Source organism: Bombina bombina, chromosome 1 (assembly GCF_027579735.1).
Source record: "Bombina bombina isolate aBomBom1 chromosome 1, aBomBom1.pri, whole genome shotgun sequence".
Lineage (NCBI taxonomy): Eukaryota > Metazoa > Chordata > Amphibia > Anura > Bombinatoridae > Bombina > Bombina bombina.
The window spans coordinates 928,880,239-928,902,515 of NC_069499.1; the positions used below are offsets into that span (position 1 = coordinate 928,880,239).

The 22,277-nt window shown below is 40.7% G+C and overlaps 1 protein-coding gene across 1 annotated transcript in view; it reads right to left on the reverse strand.

The window, feature by feature from the left end:
* Positions 1 to 3,506: 3,506 nt before the first annotated feature.
* The window catches only part of PARD6A (par-6 family cell polarity regulator alpha), a 124,423-nt gene continuing 105,652 nt past the window's right edge, over positions 3,507 to 22,277 (reverse strand). The window contains exon 3 of the mRNA XM_053715915.1: positions 3,507 to 4,306. Within this exon, the coding sequence (XP_053571890.1) occupies positions 3,507 to 4,306 (800 nt within the window). The remainder of the gene's footprint in view (positions 4,307 to 22,277) is intronic.

The window sequence follows — 22,277 nt, forward strand, 5'->3', positions numbered from 1 at the left end:
ACACGGATGAAAGGGAGGGACAAGACAGGGAACCTAAATGGAAGGAACCACTGCTTGAAGAACTTTTCTCCCAAAACCAGCCTCGGACGAAGCAAAAGTATCAAATTTGGAAAATTTGGAAAAAGTGTGAAGAGAAGACCAAGTTGCAGCTTTGCAAATCTGTTCAAAAGAAGCATCATTTTTGAATGCCCATGAGGAAGCCAGAGCCCTAGTGGAATGAGCCGTAATTCGATCAGGAGGCTGCTGTCCAGCAGTCTCATATGCAAAACGGATGATACTCTTCAGCCAAAGAGAAAGAGAGGTAGCCGTAGATTTCTGACCCCCTACGCTTCCCAGAAAACACAACAAACAGGGAAGACGGTTGACGAAATTCCTTAGAGGCCTGTAAGTAAAACTTCAAGGCACGGACTACGTCCAAATTATGTAACAGTCGCTCCTTCTTAAAAGAAGGATTAGGACACAAGGAAGGAACAAGAATTTCCTGATTAATATTTTTATTTGAAACAACCTTAGGAAGAAAACCAGGTTTGGTACGTAACACCACCTTATCCAAATGAAAAATAAGATAAGGAGAATCACATTGTAATGCCGAAAGCTCATAAGCTCTGCGAGCAGAAGAAATAGCAACCAAAAATAAAACTTTCCAAGATAATAACTTAATATCTATAGAATGCATAGGTTCAAACGGAACCCCTTGAAGGACTTTAAGAACTAAATTTAAACTCCAAGGAGGAGCAATTGGTCTAAACACAGGCCTGATTCTAGTCAAAGCCTGACAAAAAGATTGAACATCTGCCAGACGCTTGTGTAACAAAATAAATAAAGCAGAAATCTGTCCCTTTAAGGAACTTGCTGACAACCCTTTCAAAACAGTGCCTGCCAAGCTGCCAAAGAGTTAACCCTAAAGGTCATAATATATCCCATATGATAATGCACTAATGTACCTAGAAGGCAAATGCACTTACCTGTGGATCCAGCTGCAGGGCAGGAACAGCTCCTTAGGTGTGATAGACACTCCACTCTCTATCAGGGACCTGAAGAAAAAGAAAGAACAGAGTAACCAACCCTTGCTTTCCATGAAGGGGTAGCAATAATGTTAGAAATAAAGCAAAGACAACCTTGCCGCTTTCTAACTGCTATTAGCCACCATTACTCTTACTAAAGAGATTGACATGGACACAGCATAACCCCAAATCCTTGCTTGCAGGGAAAAGTACCCATAAAAGGATTACATATCTTCAGACACCAACTTCGCACATCCTCCATTGACAAAGGCAAATCAGACTCGCAATGTGGTTTACACTCGTCTGGTTAGCGTAAACAGCGCTCCACTGTAATCTGGACCATAATGGATACTGTAAAGCCCGCTATCTAAGAATGGAAGCGCAAACACAGTAACATACGTTGGAGTGCTTAAAGTAATGAGACTGAAATAAAGTAAAAGGTAGGAAAGGTGGCTACATATCTGGGGCACGCAATCAATATGCCAGTATCAAGACCGCGCTATAATAAATAGTGGCGCAGTATAGAAGATATAGCAAAAGCGCTAAAATAAAAAAAATGGAAAAAGGGGTCTCGCAAAATAACTGGAGCGTACAAAGTAAAAAACGGTGATGAGACCGCGCTATACCACAAAACCATTACAAGAATAAAAATTTAAATAATAAACAGTGTACCTTACAGTACTCTGTCTCCATCACACATAAGCCTATATAAACAAAAATCAAATAATAAGTCTGAGGCCAACTAATGTGTCAGTAAGAATGTCTGCTAAGTCCCCTGGCTATGATGTACTATGACCCATGTACCTACTAATCACCTGTAGACCAGTGTTTTCAACCGCGGTCCTCGAGTACCCCCAATAGGCCAGGTTTTTATTATAGCTGAACTAGCGCACAGGTGAAATAATCAGCTGATGGGTGAGAGCAGGTTAGTTACCATGGTTACCAATCAGCTGATTATTTTACCTGTGCGCTAGTTCTTGCACTTACCTGACTAGCACCCCTACCACTGTTATTAACGCTGGAGAGTGAGTGCGGTCAGTGGGTAGCACATCCATTACAACAGAGGATATAAATGAAGTAGTACATCAACGAACCAACAGGAGGCGTCTAGGAAACTGTCCCTGCCACACCTGTAGGAGGTCTGTGACTAACTCCCTCACTGAGAGTAATTTTGTCATTTCCTCATACTCCATTCTCCCCTCTGTCTCTCAGTAGCAGCTCAATGAGGGGAAATGAAGGCCTCAACTCTAAGAACCCCTCTCTAATGAAATCTGAAGAGCACCTCATTTATTCACCCACCTCTTGGGAGGCAAAGTTTAAAATGGAATACCAGGGAGGTGGGAGGGATGAAGTGCTCTTGAGAGTTTTGGGAAATCCCACACATAATGGATCACAGACACTCACCACCTTATAAAGAAAATATTTTAAGGACATTTTTAAGTAAAACAAATACATTTTGTTTTTATGCTTGTAGGGAATGTCAATCTCCACCAATACAATGGTAGAAGGCTGCATATATCCCACAGTCCTATACTGAAACTAACATAAACTGTCTGTTTGAAAATAAAAGTATGCATATTTTTTAAAGAAAGAGGCTAATATGTTTAAATACTTTAATATGTATGGCATAACTTTTGTAGTTAGTGCCTCACTGACTACAGATATTTCTCAGATGCTGGAATAGAAATATAAAATTATATTGGAATTGTAGTTTATATAACCTTTTTGGAGTTATGTCTTAAGATTTTTTTCTTCAGAAAATCATTAAAGGGACATGTTTTTTTCTTTCATGATTTAGATAGAACATAACAACAACAAAAAAGGATTTCAATTTACTTCTGTTATCAAATTTGCTTTGTTCTCTTGGCATCCTTTATTGAAATGCATACCTAGGTAGGCTCAGGACCACTGTATGGCAGCAGTTTTGCAACAATGCTTTTAACAATGTTATATATTATACAAATGTGCACTCTTGCAAAACTACTGCTATATAATGCTCCATACATGTGCATTGATGCTCCTGAGTCTACCTAGGTATGCTTTTCAACAAAGAATACCAAGAGAACAAAGTAAAAGTGGTAGCAGTTATTTGGAAAGTTTCTTTAAAATTGCATTTTCTTTTCAGAATCATGAAAGATTAATATTGACTTTCATGTTCCTTTACAACTGAACTGATTTCAGAACTGAGCTTCAACTAATTCACATAATTATAGATTTATTTTTTGCATGAAAAACGATGGTCATTATGTCATCACAGCGCAATACAAGTAACAGTATGGTTCATTTTTACTTTATTTCTGTTCATTCACATTTCAGTCACCAATGCCAGCTTGGCCTTGCTAAACATGAATAATGAGCAGATTATATGTTATTCTAGGTAGGTCTTGTGCATATTCATTGATAGAATTTCCGCTGATATGATCTATACATAGAAAACAGAGACACAGACCTTACAAACACTAGGGGGTTACACAGGTTAAAAAGTCTTAATTTGTGTGAGAACTATAGTGTTATGAATGTACCATCTTCTCTCATTCCATTTTCCTGACCCCTGCGATTTAGTCTTGGGCTTCGATTGTTATTGTTCATGTATTGCAATGGATTCTGAGGTCTATGGAGTGTTAGACTATGCTGAAGGCTTCTCTGTAGATCTCCATTAACAAGTTGGGTTTGGGTATAGTTAGTCACTGGTGCATAGTCTCTCTCAATAACTAAGTCTGAATCATCATCACTGTCCCCATCGGCTGTGCTACAGTTGCTGGCGTAACGTGAGGATGGGCTTGCAGCACTGTCTGATGATACCCCAGAACTTCCTGAAGCCTTTCCTGCCCGGATAACATTATTCCTTTGGTTGGCTGGCTTTACTGTGACTATTAAATTGTGGCTGTTGGCAACCATCATATCAGTTACCTGATCCAGTGACTTCCCAGCTACATCTATTCCATTGACTTCCAGGATTTCATCACTGACAGCCAAAAGGCCAGTACTTTCTGCTAAACCACCTTTAACTAGCCTGGAGATAAATACACCTGGGACTTTCTCCACCCCTTGAGGAGACACTCTGATGCTAACTCCATCACGTATGTAGAATCCCAAAGGTTTATCTGATCCATGCTTGTGCAGACGAACACGACGGTGTGTCTCAGGAAGGATATCAACGTCAATGATGGAAGAGATTTGCCGGAAGTCCTGAGGCATTCCAATAAGAATTTGAGGACGTGCACGATGCTGAGTAGCTCGCAAGAGACCCTTTTTTCTCCTCTGTAGGGAGTTGGAAGCAAATGGAGAGTTTTCAGATTCCGCTGTAGGTAAAGAACAAAAGAGTTAATTAATATTTCACAGGCGTCTTGTTTAATAATTAATCTGCTTAGTCTGGTTAACCAGTATATAACTGTACACAACAAAAGTTGGCTACCCTGAATGTTCTTTCATCAAATGAAATAGGAATAACATTTATAAGGAGTTGAATATTTCACACCCAAACTTGTAATAAGTAAAAGAAACCTGATATAACTATCTACCACTGTACAATTCACTACTACTGGTTTTATGTCCTTTGGCTCTAGCCCTGATTTTAAAGGGACAATGAACTCAATATTAAGCTCCCCATATGTTTAATTAAAGAAAATATAGCAACATTGCAATATACGGTCATTAATTATTTTGCTGTAAAATGCCTCTGAAAAGTGTGCTTGTTCTACTTCTTCTCCGAGAGACTGGGGAGCCTCCATCATACTTTGTAATTGGTTAGCTCAGAGCACAAGCTAATTTACTTATTTACCTAATTAGCCACAGCAATATAGACCAGAAAAAAGGATTCTAGGGGGTCTATTTATGTAGGTGCGGACAGAAATGATCCGCTATAGCGAATCATGTCCACCGCACATCGATAAATGCCAACAGCATAAGCTGTTGGCATTTATCATTGCACCAGCAGATTTGCGGCCACTAGCAGGGGGTGTTAATCAACCAAATCGTATTCGATCGGGCTGATTGCTGTGTGGCGGACGAGTTAAGGAGCAGCGGTCTTAGGACCGCTGCTTCTTAGCTTCCACTTCAGTCGGAACTGAAGCGGAGAGGGTCAGAAGCAGCATCCGCTGCTTCATAAATAGACCCCTATCAGTCTTTTCAATAAAATAGACCACTATCAGTCTTTTCAAGAAATGTATCCCTGAACAGCTCTTAATTTGCAAAACCTTGTAAATTGTGTTAACAAATGAGTGTTAAATTATTTTAAAACAATTAATTTACAATGTAGTGCCTTATAACTGGTTTGTGATATGAGTTTATTGTGCCTTTAAATTAAAGGGAACCAGTCGCATATACTCATATAGAAACCGTAGTTACTTTGGCTCACATACTGAACTGTGCACTCCAAACAAGCTCCACTTTCATCAGAAAAAAACTATTACCATCTACCAAGCTCAGTGTAAATGTTTCAGAATGATTGATCTGCAGGAATAAGAAGAAACAAGATCTAATACAAAGCTGCAAAATAAAGCAGGATAGTTTGATAGTTTTTAAATGTTGGGCTCATGGGCTCCATTTATTATTTGTTTTTAAACAGAAATTGATTTAGATTGTTTGTGTGTAATGATTTAAGCTGTAATGATTGGCTGTACCATACACTGGGCTGTGTCGGAAATAGCGTGCATATTATGAAAGTAAACGCGATCGCTTGAGAGCAATTTAATCTCATGCACGTCGGGATAGCGTGACTTCAGAGCTCTGTTTAACTGTTACGCGAGACAAAATAGTGTCACAAAACACATCAAAAACACAATTAAAAGTACAGTTAAGCTCATATTAACACTATCTAATAAATATAATAATAATTTAAAAAAAATAAGATTTCAAAAAAGAAAAAGTTATAAGGCTCAAAGCTATGAAGTGCATTGGAGCCCTTTGCAGTCAAGTAGATGAAAACATGTGTTTAACTATGTATTTACTGTAAAAATATTTCACATTCCAATGTTCTTCACATAGAGAAATATCTTCTAAGTATTTATAAATAGATAGTCCTATATACAGTTATGGCTAAAAATATTGGCACCCCTGCATTTCTGTCATAATGCACCACTTCGCCCAGAAAATTCTTGCAATTACAAATGTTTAGGCATTCTCATGTTTATTTCTTTTGTTTGTATTGATACGACACAAAAAAGTGGAGAAAAAAAGCCACATCTGACACATTCCACGCAAAACTCCAAAAATGGACTGGACAAAATTATTGGCACCCTCAATTTAATATTTGGTAGGACACCCCTTGGAAAAAATAACTGAAATCAATCGCTTTCTGTAACCATCAATGAGTTTCTTACACCTCTCTACTGGAATTTTGTACAACTCTTCTTTTACAAATTGCTCCAGGTCTCTCAGATTGGAAGGGTTTCTTTTCCTAACTGCTGTTTTGAAATCTCTCCTTTGTTTTCCTGCTGTAAGACCCATGTTCTCTGATGGAGACCCAACTTTCTGAAACTGGGTGCTACATTGCACCACAGAATTCTTTGGTAGGCTTCAGATTTCATAATGCCATGCACACAGTCAAGACATCCAGTGCCTGAAGTAGCAAAGCAACCACAAAATAACAGTGAACCTCCACCATTTTTGATTGTAGGGGCTGTATTCTTTTCTTTAAAAGCCTCATTTCTTTTTCTGAAAACAGTAGAATGATGGGCTTTACCAAAAAGATGTAATTTTGTTTTGTCTGTCCACAGCACATTCTCCCAAAAGGATTTTGTCTTCCTCCGCTAAGTTTTGGCAAACTCCTATCTGGATTTTTTATGTTTCTGTGTTAGCAGTGGGGTCCTCCTGGGTCTCCTACCATAGCGTCCCTTTTCATTCAAATGGTGACGTATAGTGCAACACATTTGTACCCTGTGCTTAAAGATCAGCTGGAATTTCTCTGGAAGTTGATCGAGGTTCTTTATCCACCATTCAAACAATCCTTCGTTGCAATCTTTGATCAACTTTTCTCTTTCGTCCAAGTCCAGGGAGATTAGTTACAGTGCCATTGGCTGTAAACTTCTTGACAATGTTGTGCACAGTGGACACAGGAACATTAAGATCTCTGGAGATGGACTTGTAACCTTGAGATTGTCCATGCTTTTCCACAATTTTTGTTCTCAAATCCTCAGACAATTCTTTGCTGCTCTTTCTCTTCTCCATGCTCAGTGTGGCACACAGAGACACACAACAGAAAGGATTAGTCAAATTTTGACCATTTTAACTGTTTGCCAGTGTGATTTATATATTGTCAGCACTTGTTAATTGATACAAGTGAGTTTAATAACAAATTACAGGAGCATCACAAACTTGGAATGCAATTATTTCTTACAATTTTAAGAAGGTGCCAATAATTTTGCCCAGTCCATTTCTGGGGTTTTGCAGGAAATGTGTCCGATTTGGCTTCCCCCCCCCCCCCCAGACTTTTTTTGTGTCATACCAATACAAACAAAATAAATAAACATGAGAATGCCTAAACATTTGTAATTGCAACAATTTTCTGGGCGGAGTGGTGCATTATCTGACAGAAATGTAGGACTGCCAATATTTTTGACCATGACTGTATGTCTAAATATGTATTTATGAATAAATAGAACATATTCTGCTATGTGAAGAACATTGGAATGTGAAATATTAATATATTCATGTCAGGTTAGCTGAGTAGGGTCTTATTTTTTCCCACTTTTCGCGTTCCATTGAAGTCTATGCGGGAATACATTAACGCGGTCGCAATATTCTAACTTTGGCTTTCTGCGTGTGTCGCATTAGCAAGCAAAAACATTTTTTGTTGCAACTTGTAATTCGTGCATTACTTCGTGCATTACAAAAAAATTAATTCTAGGAATCCTGACATTACTCCAAGAGTAGCCTTTCGATTCACACCAATAAAGGAATTTACGCCATACCTTATGGTAAATTTTACGAGTAACAGGCTTGCGAGCCTGTAGCATGGTATCAATGACCGAATCAGAAAACCCACGCTAGAACTAAGCATTTAATCTCCAAGCAGTCAGCTTCAGAGAAGGAGCGCAAATGGAAGAAACAGGTATGCTAGACCGAAATCCCAAGGAACCGCCAGAGCATCTATCAGAGCGACCTGAGGATCTCTTGACCTTGAACCTACCTTGGAAGCTTGGCGTTATGATGAGACGCCATCAGGTCCAACTCCAGCACCCCCCACTTGAGGGTTAACCTGGAGAACACCTCCGGATGGAGAGCCCACTCCCTGGAATGAAAAGTCTGACTGCTCAGGAAAGACAATTGTGAGCTTCCACCCACTGAATAATCTGAGTCACCTCCTTCCGACTGGAACCTGATAAATCAGGCTAAAGACAACTGAGGCCAGGCCATCAGAGCATTGAAGATTGCTCTCAACTCCAAGATTTTTATGGGGAGAGAAGACTCCTCCTGAGTCCATAGGCCCTGAGCCTTTAACAAGTCCCAGACTGCTCTCCAGGTTAGCAGGCTGGCGTCCGTGGTATCAATCACCCAGGAGGGTCTCCGGAAGCATGTGCCCTTAGACAGATGATCCTGAGAAATCCACCATGAGAGAGAGTCTCTTGTCAACTGGTCCAGATCTATCCTCTGAGACAGATCTGAATGATCTCCATTCCATTGTCTGAGCATGCATAATTCCAGAGCTCTTAAATGGAATTGAGCAAAGGGAATGATGTCCATGGAAGCGACCATCAGACCAATTACAGTAGACTGTAGAGAGGCAAGAAGAGAAAAGCTTGGATTTTCTGACCTCCGTCAGAAAAATCTTCATAGATAGGGAATCTATGATGGTCCCTAAGAAACACACCCTTATAGCTGAAACAAGGGAACTCTTTTCCAGATTCAGTTTCCATCCGTAAGAACGTAGAAAAACAAAATGTATGCTTACCTGATAAATTTATTTCTCTTGCGGTGTATCCAGTCCACAGATTCATCCATTACTTGTGGGATATTCTCCTTCCCAACAGGAAGTTGCAAGAGGACACCCACAGCAGAGCTGTCTATATAGCTCCTCCCCTAACTGCCACTCCCAGTCATTCGACCGAAGACAAGCAAGAAAAAGGAGAAACTATAGGGTGCAATGGTGACTGTAGTTTAAAAATAAAAAACACCTGCCTTAAAATGACTGGGCGGGCCGTGGACTGGATACACCACAAGAGAAATAAATTTATCAGGTAAGCATAAATTTTGTTTTCTCTTGTAAGGTGTATCCAGTCCACGGATTCATCCATTACTTGTGGGATACCAATACCAAAGCTATAGGACACGGATGAAGGGAGGGACAAGGCAGGCGCTTAAACGGAAGGCACCACTGCCTGTAAGACCTTTCTCCCAAAAATAGCCTCCAAAGAAGCAAAAGTATCAAATTTGTAGAATTTAGAAAAAGTATGAAGTGAAGACCAAGTCGCCGCCTTACAAATCTGTTCAACAGAAGCCTCATTCTTAAAAGCCCATGTGGAAGCTACCGCTCTAGTAGAATGAGCTGTAATTCTTTCAGGAGGCTGCTGGCCAGCAGTCTCATAAGCTAAGCAGATTATACTTCTTAGCCAAAAAGAAAGAGAAGTTGCCAAAGCCTTTTGGCCTCTCCTCTGTCCAGAGTAGACCACAAACAAAGCAGATGTTTGACGAAAATCCTTCGTAGCTTGTAAATAAAATGTTAAAGCACAAACCACATTGAGATTGTGTAATAGATGTTCCTTCTTTGAAGAAGGATTAGGACATAGTGAAGGAACAACAATTTCCTGATTGATATTTTTATTAGATACCACCTTAGGAAGAAAACCAGGTTTGGTACGTAACACTACCTTATCTGCATGGAAAATGAGATAAGGGGAATCACATTGTAAAGCAGATAACTCCGAAACTCTTCGAGCCAGGAGATAGCTACTAAAAACAGAACTTTCCAAGATAAAAGTTTGATATCTATGGAATGCAAAGGTTCAAACGGAACCCCTTGCAGGACCTTAAGAACTAAATTTAAACTCCATTGCGGAGCAACAGGTTTAAACACAGGCTTGATTCTAACTAAAACCTGACAAAACGCTTGCACATCTGGAGTATCAGCCAGACGCTTGTGCAAAAGAATAGACAGAGCAGAAATCTGTCCCTTTAAGGAACTAGCTGACAATCCCTTCTCCAATCCTTCTTGGAGAAAAGATAATATCCTAGGAATCCTGACCTTACTCCATGAGTAACGTTTGGATTCACACCAATGAAGATATCTACACCATATCTTATGATAGATTTTCCTGGTGACCGGCTTACGAGCCTGAATTAAGGTATCAATGACCGACTCAGAGAAACCACGCTTTGATAAAATCAAGCGTTCAATCTCCAAGCAGTCAGACGCAGAGAAATTAGATTTGGATGGTTGAAAGTAGAAGGTCCTGCCTCAGCGGCAGAGTCCATGGTGGAAGGGATGACATGTCCACCAGATCTGCATACCAAGTCCTGCGTGGCCACGCAAGTGCTATCAAAATCACCGAAGCTCTCTCCTGCTTGATCTTGGCAATCAGACGAGGGAGCAGAGGAAACTGTGGAAACACATAAGCCAGGTTGAAGGACCAAGGCGCTGCTAGAGCATCTATCAGCGCTGCCTTGGGATCCCTGGACCTGGATCCGTAACAAGGAAGCTTGGCGTTCTGACGAGACGCCATGAGATCCAGTTCTGGTTTGCCCCAAAGTTGAATCAACTGTGCAAATACCTCCAGATGGAGTTCCCACTCCCCCTGATGAAAAGTCTGTCGACTTAGAAAATCCGCCTCCCAGTTCTCTACTCCTGGGATATGGATAGCTGATAGATGGCAAGAGTGAACCTCTGCCCATAGAATTATTTTTGAAACTTCCAACATTGCTAGGGAACTTCTTGTTCCCCCTTGATGGTTGATGTAGGCTACAGTCGTGATATTGTCCGACTGAAATCTGATGAACCTGACCGCAGCAAGCTGAGGCCAAGCCTGAAGAGCATTGAATATTGCTCTTAGTTCCAGAATGTTTATCGTAAGGAGTGCCTCCTCCTGAGTCCACGAGCCCTGAGCCTTCAGGGAGTTCCAGACTGCGCCCCAGCCCAGAAGGCTGGCATCTGTCGTTACTATTGTCCAATCTGGCCTGCGGAAGGTCATACCCTTGGACAGATGGACCCGAGATAGCCACCAGAGAAGAGAATCCCTGGTCTCTTGATCCAGATTTAGTAGAGGGGACAAATCTGTGTAATCCCCATTCCACTGACTGAGCATGCAAAGTTGCAGCGGTCTGAGATGTAGACGGGCAAACGGCACTATGTCCATTGCTGCTACCATTAAGCCGATTACTTCCATACACTGAGCCACTGAAGGGCGAGAAGTAGAATAAAGAACACGGCAGGAATTTAGAAGTTTTGACAACCTGGCCTCTGTCCGGTAAATCTTCATTTCTACAGAATCTATCAGAGTTCCTAGGAAGGAAACTCTTGTGAGAGGGGATAGAGAACTCTTTTCTTCGTTCACTTTCCACCCATGAGACCTCAGGAATGCCAGAACAATGTCCGTATGGGACCTGGCGATTTGAAAATTCGATGCCTGTATCAGAATGTCGTCTAGGTAAGGGGCTACTGCTATACCCCGTGGCCTTAGAACCACTAGGAGGGACCCTAGAACCTTCGCAAAGATTCTTGGTGCCGTAGCTAACCCAAAGGGAAGAGCCACAAACTGGTAATGCCTGGCTAGGAAGGCGAACCTGAGAAACCGATGATGATCTCTGTGTATCGGAATGTGAAGATAAGCATCCTTTAAGTCCACGGTAGTCATATATTGACCCTCCTGGATCATAGGTAGGATGGTTCGAATAGTCTCCATCTTGAAGGATGGGACCCTGAGAAATTTGTTTAGGATCTTGAGATCTAAGATTGGTCTGAAGGTTCCCTCTTTCTTGGGAACTACAAACAGATTTGAATAGAAGCCTTGCCCCTGTTCCTCCTTTGGAACTGGATGGATCACTCCCATAACTAGGAGGTCTTGAACACAATGTAAGAATGCCTCTCTCTTTATCTGGTTTGCAGATAATTGTGAAAGTTTTGAAGTCCAGAAGATATCCCTGGGACACAATTTCTAATGCCCAGGGATCCTGGACATCTCTTGCCCAAGCCTGGGCGAAGAGAGAAAGTCTGCCCCCTACTAGATCCGTCTAGTAGGCTGATCCTTCATGTTGTCTTAGAGGCAGCAGCAGGTTTTTTGGTCTGCTTTCCTTTGTTCCAGGTCTGGTTAGGTCTCCAGACTGGCTTGGACTGGGCAAAATTTCCCTCTTGTTTTGTATTAGAGGAAGTTGAAGATGCGCCACTCTTGAAGTTTCGAAAGGAACGAAAATTAGTCTGTTTGGTCCTTAATTTGTTGGACCTATCCTGAGGAAGGGCGTGACCTTTTCCTCCAGTAATATCAGAAATGATCTCCTTCAGTCCAGGCCCGAATAGGGTCTGCCCCTTGAAGGGAATGTTGAGAAGCTTAGACTTTGAAGTAACGTCAGCTGACCAGGATTTAAGCCATAGCGCCCTACGCGCCTGAATAGCAAAACCTGAGTTTTTAGCCGTTAGTTTGGTTAAATGAACAACGGCGTCAGAAACAAATGAATTGGCTAGCTTCAGAGCTTTAAGCTTGTCAAGGATATCATCCAACGGGGTTTCTACCTGTAGAGCCTCTTCTAGAGACTCAAACCAGAAAGCCGCAGCAGCAGTGACTGTGGCAATGCATGCAAGAGGCTGGAGAATAAAACCTTGTTGAATAAAAATTTTCTTAAGGTAACCCTCTAATTTTTTGTCCACTGGATCTAGAAAAGCACAACTGTCCTCAACCGGGATAGTTGTACGCTTCGCTAGGGTAGAGACTGCTCCCTCCACCTTAGGGACCGTCTGCCACAAGTCCCGTGTAGCGGTATCTATAGGGAACATCTTTTTAAAAACAGGAGGGGGAGAGAACGGTACACCTGGTCTATCCCATTCCTTAGTAATAATTTCTGAAAACCTCTTAGGGATTGGAAAAACATCAGTGTAAACAGGCACTGCATAGTATTTATCCAACTTACACAATTTCTCTGGGACTACAATGGTGTCACAGTCATCCAGAGTTGCTAAAACCTCCCTGAGCAACACGCGGAGGTGTTCAAGCTTAAATTTAAATGTAGACATATCAGAATCAGGTTGAAGTGTCTTCCCTGAATCAGAAAAATCACCCACAGATAGAAGCTCTCCTGCTTCGGCTTCTGCACATTGTGAGGGTATATCAGACATAGCTACTAAAGCGTCAGAGAACTTTGTATTTGTTCTAGCCCCAGAGCTGTCTCGCTTTCCTTGTAACCCTGGCAGTTTGGACAATACCTCTGTAAGGGTATGATTCATAACTGCCGCCATGTCTTGTAAAGTATACGCAATGGGCGCGCTAGATGTACTTGGCGTCCCCTCAGCGAGGAGAAATCTAGTCAGCCATGTGGAAAACTAGGCCCCAAATAAAGATTTATCACCCTCAGTAAAAAACGTTTTTTATATATCATGCAAACGTTTTACATACTAAGTAATAAGAGCAAGTAACATGAATATTACCATTTACTGCAAGCATGATCCCAGTCGTTTGTTAAATCACTGTAATCAGGCTTACCTTAAATATATCAGGCACTGTCGGCATTTTCTAGACCTTATCATCTCTCTAGAAAAAAATATACTGAACATACCTCAGGCAGATAATTCTGCAGGCCGTTCCCCCAGCTGAAGTTTTCCCATACTCTTCAGTTATGTGTGAGAACAGCAGTGGACCTTAGTTACAACCTGCTAAGATCATCAAAAACCTCAGGCAGAACTCTTCTTCTAATTTCTGCCTGAGGTAAAAACAGTACAACGCCGGTACCATTTAAAAATAACAAACTTTTGATTGAAGATAAACTACACTAAATCATCACATATCTCTTGATACTTCCTTTCTTGTCGAGAGCTGCAAGAGAATGACTGGGAGTGGCAGTTAGGGGAGGAGCTATATAGACAGCTCTGCTGTGGGTGTCTTCTTGCAGCTTCCTGTTGGGAAGGAGAATATCCCACAAGAATTGGATGAATCCGTGGACTGGATACACCTTACAAGAGAAATACAACAAGATCTCTGTATGAGAGTTTGCTTGTTGAAAAGATGGCGCCTGAACCAATATGTCGTCCAGGTAAGGTGCCACCGCAATTCCCCCGATACCTGACAACTGCCAAGAGAGACCGCATAACCTTTGAGAAAATTCTGGGAGCTGTGGCTAGGCCAAACAGAAGAGCAACAAACTAAAAGTGCTTGTCTAGAAAAGGGAATCTCAGGAACTGGTGATGATCCCGGTGGATGGGAAAATGAAGGTGAGCGTCCTTCAGTTCTATGGTCATCATAAACTGACCATCTTGAACCAAAAGAAGAATGGAACAAATGGTTTCCATTTTGAAGTACGGAACCCTGAGAAACTTGTTGAGACACTTTAGGTCTAAAATAGTTTGAAAAGTTCCCTCTTTCTTGGGAACTACAAATGGATTTGAATGAAATCCTAGACCCTGTGCTCTTACTGGAACTGGAACAATCACTCCCAGGGAGGAAAGGTCCTCAACAAACTTTAAGAATGCCTCTCTTTTTACCTGATCTGCAGATAACATTGAGAGGAGAAATCTGTCCTTGGGAGGATGAGATTTTAATTCTATTTTGTACCCCTGAGATACTATGTCCACAGCCCAAGGATCTTGGATATCTCGTATCCACGCTTGACGAAACAGGGAAAGTTTGCCCCCCACTTGATCCGATCCCGGACTGGGGACAAACCCTTCATGCTGACTTAGTCTCAGCTGAGGGTTTCTTTGATTGCTTCCCCTTATTCCAAGACTGATTGGATCTCCAAGAAGACTTGGGCTGCTCCTGTTTGGAGAAGGGAGAGGAAGACTTCTGACCTTTGAAGTTACAAAAGGAACGAAAATTACTTTGACATCCTTTAGGTCTATTCTTCTTGTTTTGTGGTAGAAAAGACCCCTTTCTACCTGTAATTTCAGAAATTATTTCTGCTAAACCAGGACCAAACAGGGTTTTACCCTTGTAAGGTAGCAACAGTAGCTTGGACTTGGAGGTAACACCAGCTGACCAAGATTTCAGCCACAGAGCCCTGCGGGCTAAAACAGTGAAGCCAGACATCTTGGCTCCCAGTCTAATGACTTGCATGTTAGCATCAGAGATAAAGGTATTGGCAAGTTTGAGAGCCTTAATCCTATCTTGGATCTCCTCCAATGGAGTCTCCTCTAAAATAAATTCAGACAAGGCATTGCACCAATAAGATGCTGCACTAGCTACTGTGGCAATACAAGCTGCAGGTTATTGTAGACCCTGATGCACATACATTTTCTTTAAATAAGCCTCCAGCTTTTTGTCCATGGAATCCTTAAAATAACAGTTATCCTCAATAGGAATCATGGTTCTCTTAGCCAGAGTAGAAATAGCCCCTTCTACTTTAGGCACTGTGTGCCATGAGTCTTGAATGGAGTCAGCAACAGGAAACATCTTTTTAAAAACGGGAGATGGGGAGAAAAATATCCCAGGTTTATCCCATTCCTGTGCAATGATCTCCGACACACAGTCTGGAATATGAAAAACTTCCACGGAGGAAGGAACAGCATAGTATTTGTTAAGCTTACTAGATTTCTTAGGGTTGACAGCGACAGAAGCATTGGAGTCGTCCAAAGTAGCTAAAACCTCCTTTAGCAATAAACAGAGGTGTTCAAGCTTAAATCTGAAGTTTACCTCTTCAGAATCAAAGGATTTATACTGTCAGAATCTGAGATTTCACCCTCAGAGGCTACCGAGGTATCCCTCCTCATCAGACTTATGAGGGAGGTCAACCTTCACGGCAGCAGATGGGACAGACACCTTACTATCTGAAAAATGCTTAGTTTTCCACTTGCGCTTTCCCAACATGGGAAAAGCAGATAATGCCGCAGATACCACAGAAGATATCTGTGCAGCAAAATCTATTGGCAAATATACTCCTTCAGGAGACTGAGAGGAACTGCAGGGCACTGTATGTGAAGCCATTAAGCCCTTCCCTGCTACCCTTTTTTTGAAGAGGGACTACATTGGCAATTTCCAGTCTTTTGGAAAAACTCCTGTTAACCGTGACTGATTAAATAAATCAGCTAGTGGAGTAGCTATCACAGACTGAAGTTCACTTAGAACCCTTGAATGAATATTATCTGAAACCCACAGCCTATTTTCTTTCATTTTTGATAAAGTCTTTGAAACCTCTTCCTCTGTAAAAAGAAAAGTACTACTCACATTATCATTTAAAGTAACATCCCTTAATAGAATCTCACTATCTTTACAATCTGTTGTAAAGACTGAACAAAATTAATCATTTAACAGTTTGCTATTTTTTTTATCTCCTTCCATTCCTTCCTATCACCTTTTTTTAATCTATCATGAGTCTTGAGTCTTACTATCCCTTCGTTCTCTTTTCACTGATATATCTAAAGAAGGTTTTGTCACTGTTTTCTACAGATTGTGCTATTTTCTCTTCTGCATCAGCTTTAGCCTTTCTAATAAACTACTTTTTATCTTTTGTTTTCCTTGTTTGTGAAGAACATTGGAATGTGAAATATTCATATTTTCATGTTGAACTAGCTCACATAAGAATATCATATCAGGTTTGCGCGTGAGTAGGGTGTTAGGGTTAGGTTTTTTCCACCTGTTTTGCTCCATTGACTTCTATGGACAATATTCTAACTTCAGGTTAAAGGGACACTCAATAAAAATTAAACTTTCAATATTCAGATAGAGCATGCCATTTTAAACAACTTTCCAATTTACTTCCATTAACTAAATGTGCACAGTCTTTTTATATTTAAACTTTTTGAGTCACCAGTTCCTACTGAGCATGTGCAAGAATAAGTGTGTATGCATTTGTGAATGGCTGATGACTGTCACATGGTACGTGTATGCATTTGTGATTGGCTGATGGCTGTCACATGGTATAGGGGGAGTGGAAAAAGACATAACTTTTAAAATTGTCAGATTATGTTGATTATGCAAATCTACTGTGTTGACTGGTCCTTTAACACTAGAGCGAAAACGGTTTACTTTCAACTCATAATACCATCGCAACCCGATGAGCGCAAAAAGCTGAACTTCTAGCTGGAGGGATAATTAGCCGCTCCACTTGTAATCTGGACCTTAATTTGTTTGTTTCACCCTTTTTGAGCAGAAAAATTGTTACATCTATAGCCTGCTTGCTTTTTTGGGAGTGCCAAAACATTTAGAATTAAACTTTAACCCTTTGGGGGATATTTACCAAAGCGTCACCTGGTAATATACTGGAATCCCACATCGTATTTGACGCGAGATTAAACCGCCTTAGTTAACAAAGCGTCAAGATCATCAAATGTTGAAATGTGTGACGAAATATACGCTCCCGCAATCTCATTCCGACGCAGATCGATGCTTGCGTCATTACCGATGTGTCAAATTCACATTTGACTCTTTTTGACACTTTTCCCAATTTATCAAACATTTAACAGGTACGCTTGCGTCTTTTCCGACGCAGCATACCTAATTTTCAATCCGCCACCCTTGAGGCCGCGGATGCCATAGAAATCAATGGGAGTCTGAAAACACAGAAAGCTTATGTTCGATGCTGCAAGAGAATGTATAATAAGTATATTACATAATAAAAGTAAATTAGAAACTCTATTACAATTGTAAACCCTTTCTAAATCAAACAATATTATTGCTCCACATTTGGTGCACTAGTAGATATAGGGATAAAAATGAAAAATACATTACTAATTATGGATTATATTACAACTTTGTCTCCCATTACAAAGCAAGGGGACAATATTATTTCTCCAAATTGTTTGCAAAGTTTTGCCCCAAACTTGTCGCACTAATAGATATATAGATAAAAATGAAATTAATACTCAACATAATATAGTTAATTTTTTGTGAAAAAAAAGTCCCACTCTCCACTTCACACCAATTATGACCCAAACTCCTAAACAATTCACAAACTAGTGAATTTTTCAACCACTTTTGATTGGAATATTCATAATCACAATTTATGACATCAGCCAATCTGATTTAAATATACATTTTAAACTATCACTAACAAATCAAAATGCTTGATAGTTACTTGTGTCATTGATCACGCATCAGAACTTATAAGTGCCATTTGTTACATTGTGTATTATACTTTGAAAGTATGTATATGTGAAATTAGTATTAAAGATAAACATTGATGCTGACATTAGGACACACATGCCCCTATTTATCAAGGGCTGGCGGACCTGATCCGACACTACGGATCAGGTCCGGCGGTTACCTTTCCAACTGTGGGTCTTGGGGGTCTGTAGCTGCTTAGATGCCTGAGATACAGGCATCTAAGCAGCATGCTCCCTTTTCCTATTCTTTGTATTGTTAACTTTTAATAAAGTTGCACGGTGACGTCATCACGTAATTGCGTGTGACGTCACCACGCAAAACGTGAAGCCCCGGCGATGCCTGTCACTATACAGGCCCGATCGCCGGGGTAGGAGCAGGTGGGAGCCCCCAGATCTCCCTAAGGATGGGAGAGTGCTAGCGACGGCTCTGAGCCGTCGTTAGCACCAGAGTGGGAAACTCTGCGACGGCTCAGAGCCGTCGTTAGCACTCAAGGGGTTAATAAAACATTGAACTTAAGGCTGTAATATAACAGAATAGGTAAAAAGTCAAGGGGGGTAAATACTTTTGCAAGGCATTGTATATATAGTGGTATAAATAAACACATAGATATGAAATACAACATTGTTTAGAACAAAAAAAGGAATTTAGGGACATGTAAATATGTTTGCATCCATCTTGGATGAGGTCATTTAAAGGAACCTTCATTCGTCGTTAGTCCGTCGGCCGAGGAGGATGTTCCACGTCGGAGGTCTTGAAGATGGAGCCACGGATGGATGAAGACTTCTGCCCGATGGAGGACCTCTTCTCCCCCGCTTTGATGAAGACTTCGGCCGGATAGAGGACCTCTTCTGCCCCGCTTGGATGAAGACTTCGGCCGGATGGAGGACCTCTTCTGCCCCGATCGGATGAAGACTTCTGCCCGGCTGGAGGACCATTTGTGCCCGCATCGGATGAAGAGTTCGGACCGGTTGGGTGAAGACGGCTCAAGGTAGGGTGATCTTCAATGGGGTAGTGTTAGGTTTATTTAAGGGGGGATCGGGTGGGTTTTAGAGTAGGGGTGTGTGGGTGGTGGGTTGTAATGATGGGGGGTATTGGTTTTTTTTACAGGTAAAAGAGCTGACTACTTTAGGGCAATGCCCCGCAAAAAGCCCTTTTAAGGGCTGGTAAAAGAGCTGGTTACTTTGTAATTTAGTTTAGGGTAGGGAAATTTTATTATTTTGGGGGGCTTTTTTATTTTATTAGGGGGCTTAGATTAGGTGTAATTAGCTTAAAATTCTAGTAATCTTTTTTTTATTTTTTGTAATTTAGTGTTTGTGTTTTTGTAATATAGTTGAGTGTATTTAATTGTATTTTAGTTGAGACAATTGTAGTTTATTTAATTAATTTATTGATAGGGTAGTGTTAGGTGTAATGGTAACTTAGGTTAGGATTTATTTTACAGGTAATTTGGTAATTATTTTAACTAGGTAGCTATTAAATAGTTATTAACTATTTAATAGCTATTGTACCTAGTTAAAATAAATACAAAGTTACCTGTAAAATAAATATAAACCCTAAAATAGCTACAATGTAATTATTAATTATATTGTAGCTATCTTAGGGTTTATTTTATAGGTAAGTATTTAGTTTTAAATAGGAATAATTTAGTTAATAATATTAATATTATTTAGATTTATTTCAATAATAATTAAGTTAGGGGGTGTTAGGGTTAGACTTAGGTTTAGTGGTTAATATATTTAAAATAGGTGGCGGCGGTGTAGGGGGATTAGATTAGGGGTTAATATATTTAAAATAGGTGGCGGCGGTGTAGGGGGCTCAGATTAGGGGTTAATAAATTTAATATAGGTGGCGGCAGTGTAGGGGAATCATATTAGGGGTTAATAAATTTAATATAGCTGGCGGCGGTGTAGGGGGATTAGATTAGGGGTTAATAAATTTAATATAGCTGGCGGCGGTGTAGGGGAATCATATTAGGGGTTAATAAATTTAATATAGCTGGCGGCGGTTTAGGGGGCTCAGATTAGGGGTTAATATAGTTAAAATAGGTGGCGGCGGGGTAGGGGGCTCAGATTAGGGGTTAATATAGTTAATATAGGTGGCGGCGGTGTAGGGGGGTCAGATTAGGGGGTAATACATTTAATGTAGCTGGCGGCGGGTCCAGGAGCGGCGGTTTAGGGGTTAATATATTTATTATTAGGAGTGAGAGGGGGGATTGCGGATAGAGGGGTATACGTGTCGGGCTATTTTTGGGAGGCATGTTAGACAGTAACGGGAGATTTAATATTTTAGTTCGTTTTGTTTTTAGGCGGCGGCAGTTTCTAAAGTGGCTTACGTCACTGGCGACTCCAGAAATTTGTACTTATGCTGATTTCTGGACATCGCTAGTTTGTCTGACTTATGGCACTTTAGGAAATGCCGGTGCCGTATATGTGATAGCTCGCTGTGCGAGGTGAAACTACGGGCGGCTCAGGTTTCCACGCTTGCACCGAAACCTGCTCCGTATATCGGATCGCGCCCCTGCACGTAAACTTTTGCTTTGTGGCCGGCCATAGCTTGTGACTGTACTGGCTTGCTTGCTTTATTGTGGTGCAAAAAAAAAAGTACAATTAAACTTTAACCCTTTGTGTGCTGGTAAACACTTCTATCTAATTGCAGTCAATTAAACTTTGATGTAAAAGCAGCACGTAAACTTTTGCTGTGTTGGCAATGGCAGCTATAGCCTGCTTGCTTTTTTAGGGTTACAAAACAATGTAGAATTAAACATTAACCCTTTGGGTGCAGAAAACCACTTATATCTAATTGCAGTTAGTTAAACTTTGATTTATAAGCTACACGTAAATGTTTGCTGTGTGGCCAGTCGTAGCCTGCTACTGTACCCGCCTGCTTGTTTTTTTTGGGCGAGCAAAAACATTTTTTAGAAATAAACATAACCCTTTGTGTGCAGAAAAACACTTCTATCTAGTTGCTGTTAGCAGCATGTTTAGTTTATTTATAATTATATTGCTGTGGTGGCATAGCTTGTGACTTATAGTTAGGCCTGCTGGCAAAAATCCACAAAGGGCCCCCCTCCCAAAAAAAGCATGAATATTATTATTATTATTTTTATTTTTTTTGCACACACATTATATTACATTATCAAAGTGCTACACACACACACACACACACACACACACATATATATATATATATATATATACACACACACACTGGGGGGTGGTTAAGGCTATTTAAGCACTAATGTTTGTACAAGTTTGCTTGTCGAGGAAGGGGAGTGTCCCCCCAAAACATCACAATTAAATAAGTACTTTGTTGAAATGACCAGTGAGTGCCTTTTTTCTACAACGTATATACACAAATAATATATAATATATATATATATATATATATATATATATATATATACACACACAGCCACATTCATCTACATAGACACACATACATAAAAACACATACACACTCATTTGCACACACACATACATACACACATACATATACACATTTATTAGCACACATATATACACACTCATTTGCACACATACATATACACACAAACACACACACACATACGCAGACACATTTATTAGCACACATATATATATACACACTCATTTGCACACACACACATACATACGCAGACACATTTATTAGTACACATATATACACACTCATTTGCACACACACATATGCAAACACATTTATTAGCAAATACACAGACTCATATATACACACCCATCTACACACATACACGTAAAGGGCGCGATCCGATATAAGGCGTAGTTTGCGGCTCAAGCGAGGGAACCCGCGTCGCCCGCAGTTTCAGCTCGCAACTCGAGCTATCCAATATACGGCGCCGTCAGATGCTAACGTGCCGTAAGTCGGATAAACCAGCGATGTCCAGAAATCTGCGTAAGTACAAATTTCTGGAGTCGCCAGTGACTTACGGCACGTTAGAAACTGCCGGCGCCTACAAAACTTGACTAAAGTATGAAATCACCCGCACTATCCTAACAATAAAAAAAATGTATTAACCCCTAAACCGCCGCTCCCGGACCCCGCCGCCACCTAATAAAGTTATTAACCCCTAAACCGCCGCTCTCGG